A 25,000-nucleotide genomic window follows, 5' to 3' on the forward strand; every position below is an offset into this window, starting at 1 on the left:
AGGACAAGGTACACACTCACTACTACACACTGCTACACACTGCTGCAGGACAAGGTACACACTCACTACTACACACTACTACACACTCACTACTACACACTACTACACACTGCTGCAGGACAAGGTACACACTCACTACTACACACTACTACACACTGCTGCAGGACAAGGTACACACTCACTACTACACACTACTACACACTCACTACTACACACTACTACACACTCACTACTACACACTGCTACACACACACTGCTGCAGGACAAGGTACACACTCACTACTACACACTACTACACACTGCTGCAGGACAAGGTACACACTCACTACTACACACTGCTACACACTCACTACTACACACTACTACACACTCACTACTACACACTGCTACACACACACTGCTGCAGGACAAGGTACACACTCACTACTACACACTACTACACACTCACTACTACACACTACTACACACATACTGCTGCAGGACAAGGTACACACTCACTACTACACACTACTACACACACACTGCTGCAGGACAAGGTACACACTCACTACTACACACTGCTACACACTGCTGCAGGACAAGGTACACACTCACTACTACACACTACTACACACTCACTACTACACACTACTACACACATACTGCTGCAGGACAAGGTACACACTCACTACTACACACTACTACACACACACTGCTGCAGGACAAGGTACACACTCACTACTACACACTGCTACACACTGCTGCAGGACAAGGTACACACTCACTACTACACACTACTACACACTGCTACACACTACTACACACTACTACGCACTCACTACTACACACTACTACACACTACTACACACTACTACACACTCACTACTACACACTACTACACACTACTACACACTACTACACACTCACTACTACACACTCACTACTACACACTACTACACACACACACTACTACACACACACACTGCTACACACACACACTACTACACACACACTACTACACACTACTACACACTGCTACACACTCACTACTACACACTACTACACACACACACACTACTACACACACACACTGCTACACACACACACTACTACACACACACACTACTACACACTCACTACTACACACTACTACACACTGCTACACACTACTACACACTCACTACTACACACTACTACACACTCACTACTACACACTACTACACACACACACTACTACACACACACACTACTACACACACACACTGCTACACACACACACTACTACACACTGACTGCTACACACACACACTATTACACACTGCTACACACTCACTACTACACACTGCTACACACACACACACTACTACACACACACACACTACTACACACTGCTACACACACACTGCTACACACACACTGCTACACACTACTACACACTCACTGCTACACACTGCTACACACTACTACACACACACTGCTACACACTACTACACACACACACACTGCTACACACTACTACACACACACACACTGCTACACACTACTACACACACACACACTGCTACACACTACTACACACACACTGCTACACACTCACTACTACACACTGTTACACACTACTACACACTACTACACACTACTACATACTACTACACACACACTGCTACACACACTGCTACACACACTGCTACACACACACTGCTACACACACACTACTACACACTACTACACACACACTGCTACACACTCACTGTTACACACTCACTGTTACACACTCACTACTACACACTACTACACACACACTGCTACACACTCACTGTTACACACTCACTGTTACACACTACTACACACACACTGCTACACACACACTGCTACACACTCACTGTTACACACTCACTACTACACACTACTACACACACACTGCTACACACTCACTACTACACACTACTACACACACACTGCTACACACTCACTACTACACACACACTGCTACACACTCACTACTACACACTACTACACACTGCTACACACTCACTGTTACACACTCACTACTACACACTACTACACACACACTGTTACACACTACTACACACTCACTACTACACACACACTGCTACACACTCACTGTTACACACTACTACACACACACTGCTACACACTCACTACTACACACACACTGCTACACACTCACTACTACACACTACTACACACACACTGCTACACACTCACTACTACACACTACTACACACACACTGCTACACACTCACTACTACACACTACTACACACTCACTGTTACACACTCACTACTACACACACACTGCTACACACTCACTGTTACACACACTACACACTGCTTCACACTACTACTACACACTACCCTGAAGAGCAAGTCATGAACTCTGTTAGTGATGATGATGATGATGATGATGATGATGATGTGTTTATAGCTCGTTCTGATGCCCTCTAGTGGACACCATCTGTTAACACAACTTTAACTGGAATAGTAATTAAATTACATACTGATGGAGTTACGTGTGTGTGTGTGTGTGTGTGTGTGTGTGTGTGTGTGTCAGGCAGTGTTTTGGCATTTAGACACACACACACACACACACACACATACAGTACTTGCATACTTGTGAGAACAACACTGTGCGTTACATTAACATCTTCATCTCTCTTCATGTTAAACTCAGTGCAGCTTTTCACAATAAATTTTATATATTTTGATCCTAAATTTCTATTTAATTGTTTTGCAACACAAAGACTAATTATTTATTCATGTGATTATACTCAGAAAAAAACTGGTTCTGAACAAACAAGTAAATAACAACATGTCCTCACTGTTCAGTACAAGAACACACACACACACACACACACAGACACACACACAGACACACACACAGACACACACACGTACACACGTACACACATACACACGTACAGACACACACACACACACACACACGTACACACGTACACACATACACACGTACAGACACACACACACAGACACACACACACACACACACACACACACACACACACACACACACGTACACACACACACACGTACACACGTACACACGTACACACACACGTACACACACACACACACACAGAGACACACACACACACACGTACACACGTACACACACACGTACACACACACAGACACACACAGAGACACACACACACACACACACGTACACACACACACACACACACACACACACACACACGTACACACGTACACACGTACACACACACGTACACACACACAGACACACACAGAGACACACACACACACACACACGTACACACACACACACACACACACACACACACACACACACGTACACACGTACACACGTACACACACACGTACACACACACACACACACAGAGACACACACACACACACGTACACACGTACACACACACGTACACACACAGACACACACAGAGACACACACACACACACACACGTACACACACGCTGGGCGGTGTAGGGTAACTCGTCTCCTTGTAGCTGATAAATGATTGATGAACGTTTCCTGTGACTTTAGTTTCATTTGTCTCTTTTCTGCGACTGATGGAAACAAATTTTTATTTTTCAGCTCAAACCAAAAAGAGCCTTAATAGACTGATTGATTGATTGATTGATTGACAGCAACCTTGAACCACTACGTTGTGTTTTGTGTCTACAGTTTGGCAGCTTGGACCCGGCCGGCGCTGGTCTGAGTCATGAGGAGCGATTCTCAGAAATCATCAAAGAGTACGAGCTGCGCTGTCGGGTAAGAGAGTCAGAGACAGTTTATCTGCTGAATGTTTTCAATGGTTGGAATAAAAAAACCTGCTGCAGGTTTATTTCTGGCTTCTACTTAAATATAAAAAAGATCTTCTGAATATGAATCAGAGGAGCTGCACATAGAACAGAAGCAACAGAGACAATTAAATTATAAATGAAATCTTTGTAAATGATCTAGAAAACGTTGAGATACATCTGAAGACTGAATGTGTTCAGCAGTTCTCTGTTCTAGAGTCACATGTTGATTCAGTTTGAACTCAGTGAGATGAATGTTTTTACTTCAGTGATGTGAGTGACAGACGATGAAGGAGCTGTAATGTCTGTTTTATGTCTGTGCACCTGAACGCTTCACGTTGCTTCGACAGAAAATCAAGGTGAGAACACCTGAAGACATCAGTCTGCTGGTGTGTGTGTGTGTGTGTGTGTGTGTGTGTGTGTGTGTGTGTGTGTGACAGTAACATCCAGACATCTTCAACACTCTGAATATGTTTGTAGACTTTGTGGAGAATCTGTTTGACTTTTGTTGTGAGTTTGAGTCTCAAACTGAACGTAACTGCAACCTTCCACAAACGCATCACCGCAGTCAGATCATCATCATCATCATCAGTATTTTAAAAATGAACCACAGATATCGTCTTTTTTATTTCACGCATTCTTCTTCTTCTTTGTCAAAACCTGCCACCTACATTACCCACAATGCACCTGGAGCGGCTACAGAGGTCTGGTAACCTCACTTCTTCCTAACCCCACCTCCATACCTGTAGTCTGTGACATCATCAGTGACATCATCAGCTCCTTCTGGCGTTATACTTCTGTTTTCAGAGGTCACTTAGTTTCCTGCTGTGGTTGCCAGGGAAACGGCTGTAGTTGTGTGTGTGTGTGTGTGTGTGTGTGTGTGTGTCAGGTCGTCAAGTCGTCAAGCCGTCAAGTCGTCAGGTCGTCAGGTCGTCAGGTCATCAGGTCGTCAAGTCGTCAAGTCGTCAAGTCGTCAAGTCGTCAGGTCGTCAAGTCGTCAAGTAGTCAGGTCGTCAAGTAGTCAGGTCGTCAAGTAGTCAAGTCGTCAGGTCGTCAAGTCGTCAAGTAGTCAGGTCGTCAAGTAGTCAGGTCGTCAAGTCGTCAGGTCGTCAAGTCGTCAGGTCGTCAGGTCGTCAAGTAGTCAGGTCGTCAAGTAGTCAGGTCGTCAAGTCGTCAAGTAGTCAGGTCGTCAAGTAGTCAGGTCGTCAGGTCGTCAAGTCGTCAAGTCGTCAGGTCGTCAAGTCGTCAAGTAGTCAGGTCGTCAAGTAGTCAGGTCGTCAAGTCGTCAGGTCGTCAAGTCGTCAAGTAGTCAGGTCGTCAAGTAGTCAGGTCGTCAAGTCGTCAGGTCGTCAAGTAGTCAGGTCGTCAAGTCGTCAGGTCGTCAAGTCGTCAAGTAGTCAGGTCGTCAAGTCGTCAGGTCGTCAAGTCGTCAAGTAGTCAGGTCGTCAAGTCGTCAGGTCGTCAGGTCGTCAAGTAGTCAGGTCGTCAAGTCGTCAAGTAGTCAGGTCGTCAAGTCGTCAAGTCGTCAGGTCGTCAAGTCGTCAAGTCGTCAGGTCGTCAGGTCGTCAAGTCGTCAAGTCGTCAAGTCGTCAGGTCATCAGGTCGTCAAGTCGTCAAGTCGTCAGGTCGTCAAGTCGTCAAGTCGTCAGGTCGTCAAGTCATCAGGTCGTCAAGTCGTCAAGTCGTCAAGTCGTCAGGTCGTCAGGTCGTCAAGCCGTCAAGTCGTCAAGTCAAGATCGTGAAGAAAGTAAAAACTGTAAAATATCCGTGGGTAACATGTTTTGGTGTTGTCAAGGTAACCAGATGACTCAAAGTGCTGGGATGGAGCCTGTGTGTAGCTGCTGAAAGTGTGTGTGTGTGTTGTGATGCGTTCAGGAGCTGCGGGACAGAAACGATGAGCTGAGCTCAGAGTTGGAGCTGCTGAAGAGTCAGAGGAGCAACAAGAAGTCCAGACGCTCCGCAGGAAACGACACGCTGAGCTGGAAACAACAACAACAACAACAACAACAACAACAACAACAACAACAACGCTCCGACAGCGCAGAGTCTGACTCCGGTAACACACCAACACACACTGACACACAACATCATACCGCAACAGGCAGCAACGCGCCCACAATAAGCCAGTCTGGAGTCAGGCTGAAGTTTTAATATGACTGCGATGAAGAATCTGAACCTGAACATGTTGGACTCAGTAAAGACTTTATGTCCCTTTTCTTACTGTTCTGTTTCTTTTCTTACACTTAGATGACATTAAACACACAATATGTAGTTTCAGCTGTTAGGCGTCTCATTTAAAACAACAAAAATAGATGAAGTGTGATGACGGTGTGAAGTAGTGAAGGATCATGGGAGTTGTTGTCTTCATTGTTAAACTTCATTGTTCTCCTGGTCAGGATTCCTTCAGTGTTCATCATTCAGGATGTTTCTACCAGGAGCTGAATGATCTGCAGAGGTCCCGGTGGTTGAAAGCAGTTAAAACACTGAATAAAACAGTTTCAAGTTAAAAATCAGTGTTTCTCTGATGCTGTTCAGCTGATACAGGACGTTCAGAGAGGCTGTTAGCCGAGCTGCTGCTAACGTTTGCTCAGCTGATACAGGACGTTCAGAGATGCTGCTAGCCGAGCTGCTGCTAACGTTTGCTCAGCTGATACAGGACGTTCAGAGATGCTGCTAGCCGAGCTGCTGCTAACGTTTGCTCAGCTGATATAGGACGTTCAGAGAGGCTGTTAGCCGAGCTGCTGCTAACGTTTGCTCAGCTGATACAGGACGTTCAGAGAGGCTGTTAGCCGAGCTGCTGCTAACGTTTGCTCAGCTGATATAGGACGTTCAGAGAGGCTGTTAGCCGAGCTGCTGCTAACATTTGCTCAGCTGATACAGGACGTTCAGAGAGGCTGCTAGCTGAGCTGCTGCTAACGTTTGCTCAGCTGATACAGGACGTTCAGAGAGGCTGCTAGCCGAGCTGCTGCTAACGTTTACTCAGCTGATACAGGACGTTCAGAGAGGCTGCTAGCCGAGCTGCTGCTAACGTTTACTCAGCTTGTTTCTCTGATAACTTCAGATCCAGACGTCCAATGACTAAAATCCTTCATCTGGTTTTAAGTTTAAAACGACCAAGACCTAAAAAGCGTACCGTAAAAATTTGGCTTGAAATGGAATAAAAATCAATTTATGACGCCATTGTGGCGGGAAACCATAATGCTGATGCATCTAGTGTGCGTTTACTCTGGTGGAGGTGTGACGCCATCGACAGCCGACATCATGAAACAAACATGTCTGATTAAAGTTTCTCTGGGTTTCAATATTGTTGGAAACATTTGGGATGATGTAAGAACACAACAACAATAAAATATATATAACATAGATCTAGTTGAATATTATAGCTTTAATAGAAAGTTACGCAGAATAAAGAACAAAACCTGCAGCTTCAGTCCAGATGTGTCTGAAATATTCTGGAAACGCTGGAAATTAGAAAAAAAACATTTTTTAGCTTTGCTGAGGTGGAAAAGTTGGTGAAATTATAAAAATAAAATAAATTTGGGCTGCATGTGGATTAAAGCTGAGTGTTTGTGTCACACGTCACATGATCCAATCACAGCCAATCAGGACGCAGCGTCAAAGTAAAAAAAACAAAGTGACATCAGAAGAACATCAGAAACTGGAGTTTAGTTCCTGAGCAGGTCTGACCTGTTCAGGTAAGAGATGGACACGCCCACCGCACACACACACACACACACACACTCACACACACACACACACACACACTCACACACACACACACACACACACACACACACACACACACACACACTCTCTCAGGTGTTTCTGGGTTTATCATGTCTCACAGTGAGTCTCTGCTTCGTGTCTCTGTCTCACTTTGTTTCATCCACTTCTGATCTGTTTGTGTTTGTTTATTTGTGTGTTTGTTTATTTGTGTGTTTGTTTACTTGTGCGTTTGTGTTTATTTGTGTGTTTCAGACGACTCAGACATGCAGCGCAGCTCGTCTGCTCTGGTCAGGAAGAAACTGCAGCCGGCTGATAAAACAGGTGAGAAACACAACCTGCTGATGGACAGGGGGTGGACACAATAATGTGAACACACAGGGACCAGTGTGTGTGTGTGTGTGTGTGTGTGTGTGTGTGTGTGACTGAACATGCAGACAGCAGCTCTCTAAGAGTTGATGTTTGTGTCTCTGCGGCAGCTCTGTGCTCGTTGGACGGCGTCTCCGGTCCCGCCGTCAGTATTCAGACTGAACTGGCTCTGGAGCAGCTGAAGCAGAAACACAACCAGGAGCTGCAGAAGCTGCACATCCAGCTGGAGACTCAGGTACTGCAGCAGGAGGCTGAGACTGAAATATTATCATCCAGTAAATCCACCAACACTCTGTTTCTGTTTCTCCTGCTGGTCCAGGTGAACTACTACGAACGCAGTCAGGAGCTGATGAGGCAGAGCATGGAGGTGGAACGGAAAGACATCTCTCAGGCCTTCAAGGTAATCAGGACAGTGAACAGTCTTCATAATCAATCATTCAAACTGTTAACGCAGTAGTTTCTGCTCTGCACCTTTGAATTAGAGTTGTTTTATAGTCGACCTGCAGTATTTATAATCTTTGAAATGCACAATAATCTCTTGTTGGTTTAGATTCAGATCAATAAAACAGTATAAATATGTATCATTTACTGCATCATTCATATAAAAGTGTCCCGACTTCCACGACAACAGAAAACAGCTGCAGCAGCCAAACATCTGTCAAACACACAGGTTTCCTTCCTCTAACACAGCGAGTGGAAATTAACATGATATTTACTAAAGAGTGCAGCCTGTAAACACTAAATGTACCACAAATCTTTAATTGATGTTAAACATGTTAATTTTTACCTCCTTCAAAAATCAGCAGGTTTTTGTTTTGTTGAATTATTCACAACTTCTTGTGGTTTTGTAATTAAATATAATACATCAAGTTATTTATTAGCAGCGTTCCTGTTTCCTGCAGTGCATCGTTACTGAGGTTCAGCTGGTAGTCGTGATTCACACAAACAACTCACAACAACAATGAAAATGTGTTTTTAATCATCTAAATAATAAAGTAAAGAAAGTAAACTCTGTCTCAGCTGGAGATCAGTGAACTGGAGGAGCAGAAAGCTCAGGCGGAGCAGCAGGTGAAGCAGCTGAAGGAGGCGCTGGACAAACTGCAGATCCAACATGGAGGAGGAGGAGGAGGAGGAGGAGGAGGGTGGAGCTCCGAGCAGGAGCGCAGGTGAGGAAGACGACCTCATACATGCAGCTTCACCCAGAAATCCTCCAGAGAGTTTCTGTACTGGTGTCGATGATGTGGAAAAGTTTAGGAACTGGAATCCTGGTGGAAAACAGAAACTGAGACGACGTCAAACGCTAATAAAGATCTGAAAAACACAGTTTACACTTCATGAAGGAGCCGAACTTCCACATTCAAGCATCTATAACATGAACTGTATCTCCGCCCCCCCTCAGTCTGGTCTATGTAGGAACCTGTTGGTTGTGTCTCGTAGTGATGAACCTACAGAGACTCTGCAGCTCCTCTCGGCTTTACGGAGCTTTATAGTGAGTTTCAGCTCATTGTTTATCTGTCCGGCTGCAACTTTACTGTTCTGGTTCACTCTCAGCGTCTCATAGCGTCGTTTTCAGAGAAAAAGCTGTTAAAAGCGGCTGAACACTACCTGCTCACAGTTAGCTGTAGACTAGCTGCTAACAGTTAGCTGTAGACTAGCTGCTCACAGTTAGCTGTAGACTAGCTGCTAACAGTTAGCTGTAGACTAGCTGCTCACAGTTAGCTGTAGACTAGCTGCTAACAGTTAGCTGTAGACTAGCTGCTCACAGTTAGCTGTAGACTAGCTGCTAACAGTTAGCTGTAGACTAGCTGCTCACAGTCAGCTGTAGACTAGCTGGTGAACATAGTGGAGCATTTAGCAGCTAAAGAGCCAGATATTTCCCTCAGGAGCTGATAGAGAGCAGAAACAGCTAAAAGAGAGAGAATATTGGACAGAAACATGAACGATAATGTTGCCCTGTAACTGCTAACATGTTAGCAACAAGTACTTTAAAAGCTGATAATATGACAGTAGTTTTTACAGACTATTCTGCTGAAAACAAGTTCAGGCAGCTTTAACCAGATCCAAACTATAAAGGACCAAGACTAGAACCCTGAGGAACCCCACAACTAATCACTGACGTTACCAATGTGACCATAATGTTGCTCCGTAACTGCTGGATGTGGAAATAAGCAGCTGTTTGCTAACGAGTTCAACATATGATGAGTCAGAGTTGTTGTTCACTAGTAAACATCAGTTACTGACGGTTCAAAGGTTTCTGTCCAGACTGAAAGAGGAAGAAGAGATTTAGTCCGTTTAACGTCTTCAGTCGATCTCATTTACTGAGTTTTCTGATTCTGATGTCGTCTCCTTAACTTTACTGCCACAGAACATCTGGACTCTGCGTAACCAGACTCAAACACCGAGATCCAGATTCATCTTCTCTGAAGAGCCATTTAAAAAAACAAACAAACAAACAAAACAAACGCTTAATGTTGATGCAAGTCAAAGAAAAATGAAAACAGAAAACCTTCAACTTGTTAATGTCAAGATGGAGAATTATCTTCTGTTATTTAATCCTGAGTCGTGTTTCTGGAGTCTGTTAGTTGTTCCGACTGATCTGAGAGCTTTAAACACTTCAAACATCTTCAGCTTTATTAAGATGATTTATAGACATCATTTACCTTATTTTATTCACTTATTTATTTTATAGTATTCATGTTGTACATTTTTATCTTATTGATATTATTTCTTTGTTTTTTAATCTAATTTTTATTTCACTCTATATTTTATTACATTTTCATAGTTTTTATTTCTCGTGTGTTTTAGTCTCAAATTCAGCTGTTGTTTTCTTTCTACATATTTTCCTTCTTTAGATGAAATGACAGGAGTCGCAGCCTTTAAGCAGAATCGTATTGATTAATAAAGTTAAATTGACCTAAATGGAAGCTCTTACTGTTGGAAACAGTCTGACAGTTTGTGTCTGGTGTTCACAGGATGCATCGGGAGCGGGCCGAGCTGGAGCAGAACTTTGCCAGAGAGATCAGTAATCTGGTTCAGAGGCTGAGCGCCGAGAAGGACCAGCTGGAGGCGGAGCTGAAGCTGAAGATGGACCAGGAGGTGATGCTGGTCAGGTGGGTGGTGACGTAACACTGTTGGGAGGTTTTTACTCTAAACGTCTAAAATAAATGTATCATCAGTGTTGAAAGGGAAACGGTAGACAAGAGCAGCCTTCAGTTGTTCATAGACTAATAAACATGATGGAGGAAAAGGATGAAAATAGATCGATGGACCAAACAATCTATAAACACTTCACAACAACCTGTAAACACAACATCTGACATTTCATCTAATAATGTAGCTGTAGCTAACATGTTAGCAAACATCCAGCAGGATCATCACATTAACAGAGTTAATAATGACTTGTGGGGTTCCTCAGGGTTCTGCTCTCGGTCCTTTTATAGTTTAAATTCACATGTTAACATGCTAACAACAGAGCAGGTTGACAAGAAGAAACCAGAAGAGTGTCTTCTGATGTAACACGTCTCTGTTTCAGGTTTGGTTGAGTTTAGGAAACGAAAACTTCTTATTGAAGCTTCATTAATGACATTTGGCCACTTTTAATAAAACGCAACAAGCTGAAAACAAAACATATTATCAGCTTGATGATCTCCAACAACTAAAATATCCCTTCAGCTGCTCAGCGAATCTCTAACTGTGTGTCTGCTGTTTGCTGCTGGGCAGGTGGAGTTCAGGTGTACGGGTGGAGTTCAGGTGTACGGGTAGAGTTCAGGTGTACGGATGGAGTTTGGGTGTACGGGTAGAGTTCAGGTGTACAGGTGGAGTTCGGGTGTACGGGTAGAGTTCGGGTGTACGGGTGGAGTTCAGGTGTACGGATGGAGTTCAGGTGTACGGGTAGAGTTCAGGTGTACGGGTAGAGTTCGGGTGTACGGGTAGAGTTCAGGTGTACGGATGGAGTTCAGGTGTACGGGTAGAGTTCGGGTGTACGGGTGGAGTTCGGGTGTACGGGTAGAGTTCAGGTGTACGGATGGAGTTCAGGTGTACGGGTAGAGTTCGGGTGTACGGGTGGAGTTCAGGTGTACGGATGGAGTTCAGGTGTACGGGTAGAGTTCAGGTGTACGGGTAGAGTTCGGGTGTACGGGTAGAGTTCAGGTGTACGGATGGAGTTCAGGTGTACGGGTAGAGTTCGGGTGTACGGGTGGAGTTCGGGTGTACGGGTAGAGTTCAGGTGTACGGATGGAGTTCAGGTGTACGGGTAGAGTTCGGGTGTCCGGGTGGAGTTCGGGTGTACGAGTGGAGTTCGGGTGTACGAGTGGAGTTCAGGTGTACAGGTAGAGTTCGGGTGTCCGGGTGGAGTTCGGGTGTACGGGTAGAGTTCAGGTGTACGGGTAGAGTTCGGGTGTACAGGTAGAGTTCAGGTGTACGGGTGGAGTTCAGGTGTACGGGTAGAGTTCGGGTGTACGGGTAGAGTTCGGGTGTACGGGTAGAGTTCGGGTGTACGGGTAGAGTTCGGGTGTACGGGTGGAGTTCGGGTGTACGGGTGGAGTTCGGGTGTACGGGTAGAGTTCGGGTGTACGGGTGGAGTTCGGGTGTACGGGTAGAGTTCGGGTGTACGGGTAGAGTTCGGGTGTACGGGTGGAGTTCGGGTGTACGGGTAGAGTTCGGGTGTACGGGTAGAGTTCGGGTGTACGGGTGGAGTTCGGGTGTACGGGTGGAGTTCGGGTGTACGGAGGGTTCATCAGGAAACAGCTGAGACTGAACCAGAGATGGAGAGAATTCGCTGTATTTTCTAATCTGATTCATTATGAATATGAACAAAGCAACATGTCAGCAGTTTCATCAGTTAACAGACGTCTGAGCAGCTCGCTGTGTGTTAACGCTGTGAGCAGGGAGGAGGCAGAGCAGCAGCTCTCTCAGATGAAGCTGCAGCACGCTGAGGGTCAACGCCGCCTCCTCCACCAGCTCCACCTGGAGCGCCAGCAGCTGCACGACCAGAGAGGATTCTGGGAGAGCCGGCTCATCCAATCGGAGCAGGAGAAGCTCCGGTGTGAGGAGAGAGCGAGGGAGGAACAGGCTCGGATCTGCTCTGAGTTCTCCTCAGAGAAGAAGAGGATGGAGGAGGAGCGGCGGGAGGAGGTCCATCTGCTGAGGGAGCAGGTCTGCAGTCTGCAGGAGCTCATACACACCTCAAGCCTGAATATCAGCCAATCAGAGGCCAGCTTACAGGAGTTCAGAGAGCGCTGTGGTCAGTTAGAGGACGACCTCAAAGCTTCTGGTGAGCGGTGCTGCGAGCTGGAAGCCAGACTGGAGGAGGCCTGTTCTCAGCTGGAGGAGAGCATCTCCTTCCTGGAGTCACACGAGGTTCTCAATAAATGTCTCATCTCAGAGAAGAGCTCTGAGGAGGAGCAGCTGCAGCAGGTGAGGAGCTCTGAGGAGGAGCAGCTGCAGCAGGTGAGGAGCTCTGCGGAGGAGCAGCTGCAGCAGGTGAGGAGCTCTGAGGAGGAGCAGGAAAACCTCCAGGCTGCGTCGGACAGCCTCCTGCAGGACGGGGAGTTGGTGGCTGATAACTGCAGCCACCTCTCTGATGCATTCATGCAGCAGCAGACTGTCAGCGCGCTGCGCTCTGAGCTGGAAGCCCTGCAGGAGGCCATGAGGACCAAAGTGGAATGTCTCTCCAGACTGACTGCAGAGCTGGACTCTCTGAAGACGGACCGTGCCAGGCTGATCCAGGACCTGAAGGAGCAGGCCATGGCTGTAGACAACCTGCGGCTGGAGCTGGACAGAGTCTCAGAGGAGTTGTGCAGGAGGAGGAGTGCTGAGGAGAGTCTACAAGAGGCTCTGAGGCAGGAGCAGACCAGGACCTTGCAGCTCCATTCCAGTCTGCAGGAGGAGAGGGAGGAGGTGGGCCGTCTGAGCCAGGAGAGCGGGAGCTACACCCGGCTGGCCAACCAGCTCTCCACCCAGATCGTAGAGATGGAGGAGGAGATCACCTCGCTCAGAGACCACCTCCGAGATGTCAGCGCCCAGCTCAACAACACCGCAGACCTGGTCCTGGACCTCAGGAGACAGCTCAACTCCAGAACCAGCGAGGTGGATCGGCTCCAAGCCCGGACGGCGGACACCGGCGAGCTCTTACAGCGAGCTGAGGCGTCCTCAGAGAAGCACCGCGGCGACGTCCAGCAGCTGCAGCGGGCCCTGCAAGACTCCCAGAACCAGCTGAGGACCAGGGAGGAGGACTTTGACCAGGAGAAGAGGAAGATGACGCAGCAGCTGATGGAGCTGGAGACGCTGGTCCTCGCCCTGGAGGAGGTGATGGACCCGGCCAGTCCACACAGGTGTGTGTGGGGCATGAGACCAGCTCCACCTGAACGCTGACTAACCTCCATCTGCAGCTTAAACTCTTGAGTACATGAATGACTAACTGCATCGATCATGTGACTGAGACGTTTCCAAAGGTAGAAACTCTGCTAACAGAATGAAACGCTGATCAGTTTGTCGCCCACAATGCACCGCTGCAGACTGAGTCCAGTCCTGGAATGCTTTAACACTTCACCTCATCTCTAACCGAATGGCAAATGCATGACAGACTGAATTCCTTCATGTTTCTGTGTCATCACTTCATCTTTAAACTCAAATGTTCACTCAAATTCTGCTTTGATGCACTTTGTGTTTATCATAGTACGAGCTTCATATTCCTGAAGGCCTCGGTGTGCTTCAAACGAACAGTAATGTGACGTTTTAAACATTTCAAATCGTTGAAATACTGAAAGAAGTTGAAGTGGAAGAACTGGACTAAATTACTATAATATAACTATAATATAAAGGAAAAAGTTTTAGGCAGCAGTGAGTGAAGAGTCAAACGTGACACTCAGATTTCAGCTTTTGACAAATTACATAGAAAGTTTTGGTCCAGTGTTGTGGAAATTTTCTCTGGAGAAAGAATAAAGAAAGCATTAAACATTGTTACTTGCTGAAGCAGTTGTAAACACTGTACAATCCATCACATCATCAGTAACAATTATACAAATGTCCAAACACAAACAAAAATACAATCATCTTGTATTTTTGGAGGGAAAGCTTGTTGTTCAGCTGGTCCTTTCCCTAAAGATTGTGAACTCAAACTAGACAGCTTTATACGTCTCCAGAAGCAAAGCTAAAAACAGTCTGGTCCCTAAATGGACACTTCCACAAACCATTACACCTTCTTACAAACAGGTATGGTCTCTAAAACAGCAGGCTTAAGACAAAGATATCTCTAGCTAACCCCAGAGGTCAGCAAGCAACCCTCAGATAGAAACAGGTTCAAGAGTTCAACTAGACTAGGAGCAGGATTTCTTCACCAACATGTGTCCCCAAAATGACAATGACATCACATTCAGTTGATAACAAACATTGACTCCTTAGTTTGAAAACATTTGTAACATATATACAAAAGATTTATAAAATGATAACCTACTATTCACTTTTCTTTCACACCAGTAATCAACATTTCTGTTTTATCTGTTCTCAGACAGCCAACATCTGTCCTAACATCTATCTAAGAATGATTAAGTCTGAGTGCACAGTCTGAATCTCCAGGCAGGATAAAAATATAAATGTGGATGTCATCTGCATAGAAGCAGAACTTTATATTCAGTTTCCATGTGGAAGCATGTAAAACTAAAAGAAGCAGTGGTCCTAATATAGAGCCTTGTGGTACTCCACAGGAGACAACGTCAGTCTGAACTGGTCTATCCTCCTGGCTGCCTCTCAGATCTCTACAGCGACTCAGTCTTTGTGGTTTTGACACCATGAATCATACAAATGTGGAAAACATCGCACATTTTCACACGGTCTGTTTGTGTAGAGACAGTTTCAGATGCTGTTAGATGATCCTATAAACACTTTGAAGCATACTGAGGTCTTCCTCCAGCTGATCTTTAAATACGCAAATGAATCAGTGATATACGATCATCTTTGAATCAGCACAGTGGCGTCTTTTGTCAGGTTGATTTACTTGCATAACTAATGAGAATAATGTCTTCTCTAATCATCAGTCAGCTGACTGAAGCAGCTGCGGTTTGTTTTCAGGTGTTGTTCTGACCTGTGTGTTCTGACCGGCTGCAGGACTCAGCTGGAGGAGGTTCGTTCAGAGAACGGCGCTCTACAGGAGCGACTGAGCGTCCTGCAGCAGGAAGTCGCCAACATGGAGGACGACGTCGCCAAGAAGAGGTCAGTGAATACCGTTTCATTGGTCTGGGTGCTGTGACCTTTGACCCTTCATCTGGCTGAGACCCAGAAACAGCAGGTTGGACGTCAGCAGCCAGTCAGTCGTTTCAGAAAAGTGATTTCTGAACACCGTTGACAGACGCGTCACAGTCAGAGGCCGAATCGCTTCATAAATGATCAAACAGATACATGTGAGAGCTGCAGACCCCCCCCCCCCCCCCCCCCCGTACAAGAATGAGGAAGGTTTGAGCTCATATATGAACTGAGACACAAACAGAAATAAGTTCATATATAAACAAGTCAAATGTAAATAAAAGAAATAAATTCTTGTAAATCAGATAAAAAACCTTCAGCGCAAACAAGTTATAAAATCTTATTTTAGGAAAGTTAAACCTTATTTTTTCTTATCAAACATAAATATTCCTGTCAAGCAACATCTGCGCTGCAGGTTATTATATTATATATTATTATTTATCTCAGGAAGGTATTAAAAGTGGTTCAGACTTTAAATAATCTAGTTTCTTTTTTTTTTTTTTTTTAATTTTCTTTTTATTTACCATGTTCACACACATTCTGCTTACAACTGGTACACAATGACTTATTCTTTTCTCCATTCCTGATATTATAATATTATTAAATTAAACATAACAATCTTCCTTAGTCTTTTATTTTGGATCCAGATAGAGAATAACCGTGCCTACTCATACATATCAAGAGGAAAAGTAAAATAAAATAAAATATAGAATATATTATTCATATACCTATGGCTATATATCCATACATGGATACATATACACATGTCCAGAGCACAACAGTTATTCACAATCTTCCAAACCTCATGGCCAGTTGAATTAACAGAGTTCTACCATGTGATCGATTTTGCAGATATTGTGAAATAGAATAAAATAAAAAGAAAAGAAACAGAACCTTTCAACATCTGTAGCTATGAAATATGAACTAGTCTTTGTTCCCATGATGAACATCTCAGATAAAGTCTAATCTAATTGGTTTTATGTACTCTATCCAATTTTCCCAAATTCTTTCATATCTGTCCATCTCCAGTCTCACAGAGAAAGTTAACTTTTCCATCCCATAACCTCAACCCAGTCCTCGACCTCAGGCACCTCATTCTTCAACCACTTTCCGTTAATCGCTTTTTTACTTGCAATCAGCATTGTTCTGTAAATATATTTGTCCCCAAATCTTGTTAAATCTATGTCCAGTATAACACCTCAAATGTCAGTGGAAGATTTACCTTCAATACACTTTCTAAGCTCCTGCCAGTAGGTACGAATGGAGGGACGAGTCCAGAACACATGGAAGTGATCCGCTTTCTCAGCTCCACACAATCTCCAGCACTTTGTATCGTGATACTTTGACTGTGCTGGTGTTCTTAAATAATCTAGTTTCAAACAGGCTTCAATCTAATTTGAAGGTTAGATTATGTTTGATGGAGGTTTTATGATTGTTCTGCTAGTTTCAAGGAAACATGTTAATTCATCTGTGCTGCAGTGAAATGATCACATTTCACTGTTCAAAGACGATTTATTAACGTTTGAAGAAGGAGAGTTACTGCAGAGTAAAACAGGTAAAAGTGCATCAACGTAGTAAAACGACGGCACCAAATAAAAACACAATTAAACTTGTAATGACAATAAAATCAAATTAAACAACATAAAATAATATAAAAATGAAAAGTGAGATTAATGAGACACGTTGAGGTGAAACACCTGAACATGTCGACAGTTCGGGAATCGAACCGTCGATCTTCTGATTGGTCGAGCGGCTCTTCCTCCTGATGGATATTTTACATCTAAACACTGAGTTTCATCACTTCTTCAGGAGGCTGAGAGATAAATGAACCGTAGCTCACGATCTAAATATTGATTTATCATTTTAATGTTTCACATGATGATGTAACAACTTCCTGCTCTGCAGCTGGTGATAATAACATAAACACCTTCAATTCAAATAACATAAACACCTTCAATTCAAATAACATAAACACCTTCAATTCAAATAACATAAACACCTTCAATTCAAATAACATAAACACCTTCAATTCAAATAACATAAACACCTTCAATTCAAATAACATAAACAGCTTTAATTCATTCATACTGGCAGCAGATCGCTGAGGAGATACGGAACATCTGGAATAGAAGTTGATTATCTTTTGTCACATGATAGCTGCTGAAGAAAATGTCTGTAAATCTGAACAATAATATAAAACAGCTGAAAACCCTGATGTGTGTTACTGTGACGCATCTTTAACCTGAACATGTAAACATGTTCTCTAGTCAGCCGAAAACATGAATGTTGTTTATAATCTTTTTTAAATGCAAACCTCTGAGCTTCAATGAATGAGTTATTTTTTATGCATCCGTTCATCATTTATCCACGTCCAGGTCCTGATTCATGATCAATGACTTGTCAGTTATATTATTGTGAAATACATTTAAATAAATGGACATTTATTTCACATCACAGCTGGTAAATAATTCCAATCTTATTCTTATTCTTCACCTTTCATACTTTTAATTGGTCTTAAAAATGTCTTAAAGTCTTAAATGTTGAAGCTGCAGAAACAGTGAAACAGTGAAAGATCTTTTATCTACAGTTGACCTGAAATAAATAAAACATCCTGCTGCTTCTGCCGTCAGGAGGAAACTGGAGGAGATGGAGCGAGAACACGAGAGGAGCAGAGAGGAAGAGGAGAAGCTGCACAAAGAGGTGAGAAACCATCGATCCTTACAAAGCTACAGACTGTGACCTCTGACCCCTCAACTCTTCTTCTGTGACGCCTGCAGAACTCCAGGTACCGAGAGGAAGTCCTGGATCTGAGCGGCAGGAACCTGCGGCTCAGCAACGACAACGCCGAGCTGAGCGCCCGTCTCCGTGGAGACCAGGAGTCGGTCCGGATGCTGCAGGAGCGCCTGGCGCTGGTTACCAAGGAGCAGGAGGAGCGGGGCGCTGCGGTGAGTTTCACAGTTGTTTGTTTGTTTGTTTGTTTGGGAACTGGACAGGGCGTGTCCCCTCGTCCTCGTCTCTGATTGGCTGACAGTTGGCTGCTGTTTCAGGTGCTGCAGCTGCAGGATGCAACGGTGCAGCAGCAGGCGGTCTGGACGCAGGAGAGACAGCTGCTGGAGAGAGAGCTGAGCTGCTGCAAGGACAAGGTGAGCTAACGTTAGCATAGCATACCAGCATTGACCTTTAACCTTTTAGCACTACTACTATTTATCCCTCCTGAAGGGTAAATGAAGGACAAAGTGTTGCTTCGGGCCTTGATGCAGCCGCTCCAGTCTGTGATTGGTTGTTTATTCATCGCAGTTTCTTTTGCTTCGTGGTAGAAAAGTTTCTGTCCAGTGAAGATTTCAGCTTGTGGTCGAACACAATGTCACAAGAACAGTTTCATTGTTTGGGAACATTTGGGAACATTTGGGAACATTTGGGAACATTTGGGAACATTGGGAATTGTTCTGCTGTAGTCACCGCATCACCAAACGCCACGATTGGTCCAAACCACAAGCAGCTGCTGATTTGGACGTTTCACGCAGTTTAAAGCTCTCACAAATATTGTGGAGATTTCTTGAATTTGTGTTAATTATTGCGATCACAGAGTCTTAATTTCCTGGAGGAAGTGATGATAATTATTAGAAAAAACAAACCCTGCACCTGGTCAGCTGCCTGAGTTTGCACCACGGCTCTCTGGAGTCACTGCATCTCAACTCAATCATCAAACATCATGCTAGCCAACAATAACCGGCTAACAGCATGTTAAGCTAACTAGCAGGCTGCGGAGCCACTTAACAAACCAAACAGTCTTCTTCAGAGCAGACACCTGTATGTAACCAGCTAACAGCTAATTGAAGAAGCTAGTTTGTGGACCTTGAGTTGAGATTATGAGAACATAATCTTTGATGTTTAACGCAGCATGTTAATAAGTCTGTTGACTGCTGATTTATTTATTTATTTTGTCAGCTGGGTCGTCTGTCAGAGGTGGAGGTGGAGCTCAGCAGTGTGACTCTGAAGCAGCAGTTGTTGGAGGAGGACAAGACCAAGCTGCTGAGAGAGGCCGACGACCGAAACAACAAGGTCACAACTCATAAACCAGCAGATAACCACATAAAACCAGCAGATAACCACATAAAACCAGCGATAACCACATAAAACCAGCAGATAACCACATAAAACCAGCAGATAACCACATGAAACCAGCAGATAACCACATAAAACCAGCAGATAACCACATAAAACCAGCGATAACCACATAAAACCAGCAGATAACCACATAAAACCAGCAAATAACCACATAAAACCAGCAAATAACCACACAAAACCAGCAGATAACCACATGAAACCAGCAAATAACCACACAAAACCAGCAGATAACCACACAAAACCAGCAGATAACCACATAAAACCAGCAGATAACCACATGAAACCAGCAAATAACCACACAAAACCAGCAGATAACCACATAAAACCAGCAGATAACCACATAAAACCAGCAGATAACCACACAAAACCAGCAGATAACCACATAAAACCAGCAGATAACCACATGAAACCAGCAAATAACCACATGAAACCAGCAAATAACCACATAAAACCAGCAGATAACCACATAAAACCAGCAGATAACCACATGAAACCAGCAAATAACCACATGAAACCAGCAAATAACCACACAAAACCAGCAGATAACCACATAAAACCAGCAGATAACCGCGTTGAACCTCCAGATAACCACGTAGAACCTCCAGATAACCGCGTAGAACCAGGATATAACATTAAACAGGTTTCTGGATGTTTTGGTCGTCAGGTGGAGGAGCTGCAGCAGGCGTTGATCTCTCTGGAGTCGGAGGCCGAGCTGCTTCGCTCTCAGCTGAACGCCGTCAGTCGCGAGAAACTCGGCCACGCCCAGGAAGTGACTGACACGCAGAGGAAGCTGCAGGACGCTCAGAACAAGGTCAGAGAGCCACGGTTTGATTCTCACAGTAATCCAGGAGCTGCTAACAGCTGATTCTCAGGACTACATGTGAAGAAACGGTGTCTCTGTGTGGCTGTCGGCAGGTGGAGGAGCTGGAGGCCGGCGTCCGGAGGCTGATGAGGGAGAAAGAGGAGCTCCGTCAGGCTCTGGAGGAGCAGGAGGAGCGGGAGGAGCAGGCCTCCATCACTCAGCAGGAGGAGACCCATAAACTGAGAGTCCACAACCAGGAGCTTCAAAACAAGGTAGGAGAGTCCGTCTGCAGAGTCCAGACCGGTTCCACATCTGGACAGCTGTGCAGGTGTTACAGTCAGAGGCAACGGTAACAAACAGGAAACTGTCCACAGCTGGAAAATCTACAAACTCTGCAGAGTTATTGGAATACTTTGAGTTTTCCTGATCAGCCTTTAAACACAGAGATCTGTTCCTCCATCAGACCTCCGGATCCTATTTCTTTGTCTCGTCCTGTTTTCAGTCTGATGCAGCTGACGACTTCCTGTGTGCTGCAGATCAACAACCGCAGCAGCTCGATGAGATCATGAATACAGATCCAGGCTGACTGACTCTGCTGTGTGTGTTTGACTGTGCTGACTGTTGTAGTCTGACTGTTGTAGTCTGACTGTTGTAGACCCTCAGAGCCACACAGACACCATGAACTGGTCTTTACACAGACTGGAGTCTGCATCGTGGATCTGTCCTCCCCTGTAATATGATGATGATGATGATGATGATGATGATGATGATGATGATGATGATGATGTTGTTGTTGTTGTCAGCTGGCAGAGCTGCAGGTCCAGAGTCTGGAGACCCAGAAGCTGATCCAGGAGCATCAGAACCTGAAGACCAAACTGAACCAGCTGGAGATGGCGAGGACGCAGGACCAGAACCAGGTCAGGACCACAAGTCCCAGACTGACCTCCAACCGTGTGTCTGTCCTCTCCCTCCAGCCGTGTGTCTGTCCTCTCCCTCCTGCTGTGTGTCTGTCCTCTCCCTCCGGCCGTGTCTGTCCTCTCCCTCCGGCCGTGTCTGTCCTCTCCCTCCAGCTCTGTCTGTCCTCTCCCTCCAGCCGTGTGTCTGTCCTCTCCCTCCAGCCGTGTGTCTGTCCTCTCCCTCCAACCGTGTGTCTGTCCTCTCCCTCCAGCTGTGTGTCTGTCCTCTCCCTCCAGCTGTGTGTCTGTCCTCTCCCTCCAACCGTGTGTCTGTCCTCTCCCTCCAGCCGTGTGTCTGTCCTCTCCCTCCGGCTGTGTGTCTGTCCTCTCCCTCCAGCCGTGTGTCTGTCCTCTCCCTCCAGCCGTGTGTCTGTCCTCTCCCTCCAACCGTGTGTCTGTCCTCTCCCTCCAGCCGTGTGTCTGTCCTCTCCCTCCAGCCGTGTGTCCGTCCTCTCCCTCCAGCCGTGTGTCTGTCCTCTCCCTCCAACCGTGTGTCTGTCCTCTCCCTCCAACCGTGTGTCTGTCCTCTCCCTCCAGCCGTGTGTCTGTCCTCTCCCTCCAACCGTGTGTCTGTCCTCTCCCTCCAACCGTGTGTCTGTCCTCTCCCTCCAACCGTGTGTCTGTCCTCTCCCTCCGGCTGTGTCTGTCCTCTCCCTCCAACCGTGTGTCTGTCCTCTCAACATCATAATTGCAGATATTGCGGAGATTTCTTGAATTTGTGTTAAATGTTGTGACAGCTTCCTGGAGAGACTTCCTGTCCTCTCAACTCAGTGTCCCGGTTTTCCTCCCTGCAGGCGGACTCTGCTCTCAGTCTGGTGCAGGCGCAGCACGTGCGGCAGCTTCAGGAGCTGCAGCAGCGTGCAGGTGAAGGCTGCAGGCAGCAGGTGCAGCTGCTGCAGGCTCAGCTGCAGGAGGAGCAGAGGAGGAGTCAGCAGCTGGAGGAGACGCTGAGGCTGCAGACGCAGCAGAGCTGCTCCCAGATCAGCACGAAGCAGGTAAACACACGACCAGGTTCAGACTTTACATGTTGATGCATAAGTAAAAAGTGAAGCTGACTGTGTGTTGTGTTCAGGACCAGTACGAGAAGGCGCTGGCGGCGCTGCAGCACAGGATGGAGGAGCTGGAGACCAAACTGAAGGGAGTGTGGCTGGTGCTGCAGGAGAAGGTGCAGCAGCTCAAAGAGCAGGTCAGTGGAGGCGTTTAATGCTACAGACGGGACTGTCCGCATACTTTTGGCCGCGCTCTCACTGCGGCGTTTGTCTCGTTCGCAGATGGCGAAGAACACAAAGTCCGGCGTGATGCTGAAGGATCTGTACGTGGAGAACTCGCAGCTGATGAAGGCGCTGCAGGTCACCGAGCAGCGGCAGAAACACGCAGAGAAGAAGAACTTCCTCCTGGAGGAGAAGATCAACGCGCTCAACAAACTGCTGCGTGAGGTCGTCCTGGCGTCGCTCGCCACCTAGCTGCTCAACGCCGCCCCGAGAAACACCCGAGACACATGTAGTCGAAGCCCAACAATCACATCCTCTTCCTCCTCCTCCTCCTCTTCCTCACTGAAGATCCAGAATCTCTGAACATGTAAATGATGTTTTTCTTCTTGTTGCTTCTGTGTGACGTCCGTCTGCACACGAAGCTTCAATCAGCCGATGTTTCTGGGTTTCATGAGGACGAAACTAAAAGTATAATATAAATATTTCCAGTTAACTTTACTTTACTGGTTTTTAAATGCAGGACTTTTACTGGTGATGAAGTATTTCCACTTATTGAAGTAAAAGCTTCTGCAGGTCTCAGAATGTGACGGGTCTCCAAACACAGCGGAACACCGGCGTTCACATTTACCGCCAGCAGAAGAAGAAGAAGAAGCTTTTACGTCTTCAGCAGCTCAGAGACTTTTACACCTGGACGTACCTGCAGGGTCGATGACATCACAGCTAGTCTGGAGCCAATCGTGGTCCAGTATTCAGCCTCCGCGGCTGCAGCAGGAAACATTTTTACTCTTTTTTTTTTACAAGAAAACTGAACTTTTTTAGTCAAAACCACAAAATATAATTATAAAAAGTGTTTTTACACGTCTGTTAACGTTTGACACTCAAAGTCCACTTACATGCTTTTCTCTGGAGCTTTCTACCACGACTCACAGCTTTCAATCAAACGACTTCATTGAGGTGTTGAAGCAGAAAATCAGTCGACGTGTTTATTTCTGGAAACAAGAAGTCAGATTCACGCAGCGAGGAGATCAATATATATATTATATTTATATATATATATCAGCCAATCAGATCAGTTTGATCATTAATCAATAATCAGCAGATTAATGACAATGACAATGCCAAAGATTCAAATGTTCTGACAGGAAGTTTAATCAATGTTTTGATGTCATCAGATATCAAACCTGTTAGTTTATTGATCCACTGTTAACTAATCAATAGTTTTAGTAATCTGATCACTTATTGATCTTTCATCATGTTACTGTGATGGTTTTAAAAAACGTTTTCTGACGCAGCAGCCAGGTGAGCCGCCATCATCATCATCATCATCATCATCATCATCGTCACCTGTAAGGACTCCTCCTCACCTGAAGCTGCCGGACAGGAAGGAAAACCAGTCTGACCAGTATGTAAACTGGACGGCACCAGTCTGAAGTATTATGTTACTTTATGTATCGATGTTTTGTTTTATATATATTTTTATTTTTGTGAAGGTGGAAACATTATAATTATTATAATAAAGAGTTTCAGTGTGTGTTTCCTGCTCAGAGTGAGACCTCCTCCTGAAGCTCTGCATTATTATAATGATGTCACATGAAAACCACATTAAACCAGTTTGATCACATTAATGGTTTCAGGTTGTTTTTCAGTCTCTGAGAGTCGAATCTGATGGAAGCAGCTCAGCTGATCAATAACCAATCACTTCTCTGATCAATAGAAAATCAATCTGATGAAGAAAATGTAAGAAACTCTGCTGATAATCAATCGATCGAT

General features: G+C 45.3%; 1 protein-coding gene across 3 annotated transcripts in view; it reads left to right on the forward strand.

The window, feature by feature from the left end:
* ninl (ninein-like) overlaps positions 1-24,012 on the forward strand; it is a 55,990-nt gene extending 31,978 nt beyond the window's left edge. For all 3 annotated transcript variants that reach the window (XM_042432667.1, XM_042432668.1, XM_042432670.1), the window contains exons 13-32: positions 3,688-3,774; positions 4,154-4,162; positions 5,679-5,859; positions 7,782-7,850; positions 8,006-8,130; positions 8,215-8,295; positions 8,916-9,061; positions 10,868-11,005; positions 12,782-14,227; positions 15,999-16,103; positions 18,764-18,833; positions 18,911-19,078; positions 19,181-19,276; positions 20,082-20,195; positions 20,926-21,072; positions 21,177-21,335; positions 21,867-21,980; positions 22,814-23,014; positions 23,092-23,205; positions 23,291-24,012. In XM_042432667.1, the coding sequence (XP_042288601.1) occupies positions 3,688-3,774; positions 4,154-4,162; positions 5,679-5,859; positions 7,782-7,850; positions 8,006-8,130; positions 8,215-8,295; positions 8,916-9,061; positions 10,868-11,005; positions 12,782-14,227; positions 15,999-16,103; positions 18,764-18,833; positions 18,911-19,078; positions 19,181-19,276; positions 20,082-20,195; positions 20,926-21,072; positions 21,177-21,335; positions 21,867-21,980; positions 22,814-23,014; positions 23,092-23,205; positions 23,291-23,482 (3,762 nt within the window). In that variant the 3' untranslated portion in view covers positions 23,483-24,012. The remainder of the gene's footprint in view (positions 1-3,687; positions 3,775-4,153; positions 4,163-5,678; positions 5,860-7,781; positions 7,851-8,005; positions 8,131-8,214; positions 8,296-8,915; positions 9,062-10,867; positions 11,006-12,781; positions 14,228-15,998; positions 16,104-18,763; positions 18,834-18,910; positions 19,079-19,180; positions 19,277-20,081; positions 20,196-20,925; positions 21,073-21,176; positions 21,336-21,866; positions 21,981-22,813; positions 23,015-23,091; positions 23,206-23,290) is intronic.
* Positions 24,013-25,000: the final 988 nt, after the last annotated feature.

This window comes from Thunnus maccoyii, chromosome 14 (assembly GCF_910596095.1).
Source record: "Thunnus maccoyii chromosome 14, fThuMac1.1, whole genome shotgun sequence".
Classification (NCBI taxonomy): domain Eukaryota; kingdom Metazoa; phylum Chordata; class Actinopteri; order Scombriformes; family Scombridae; genus Thunnus; species Thunnus maccoyii.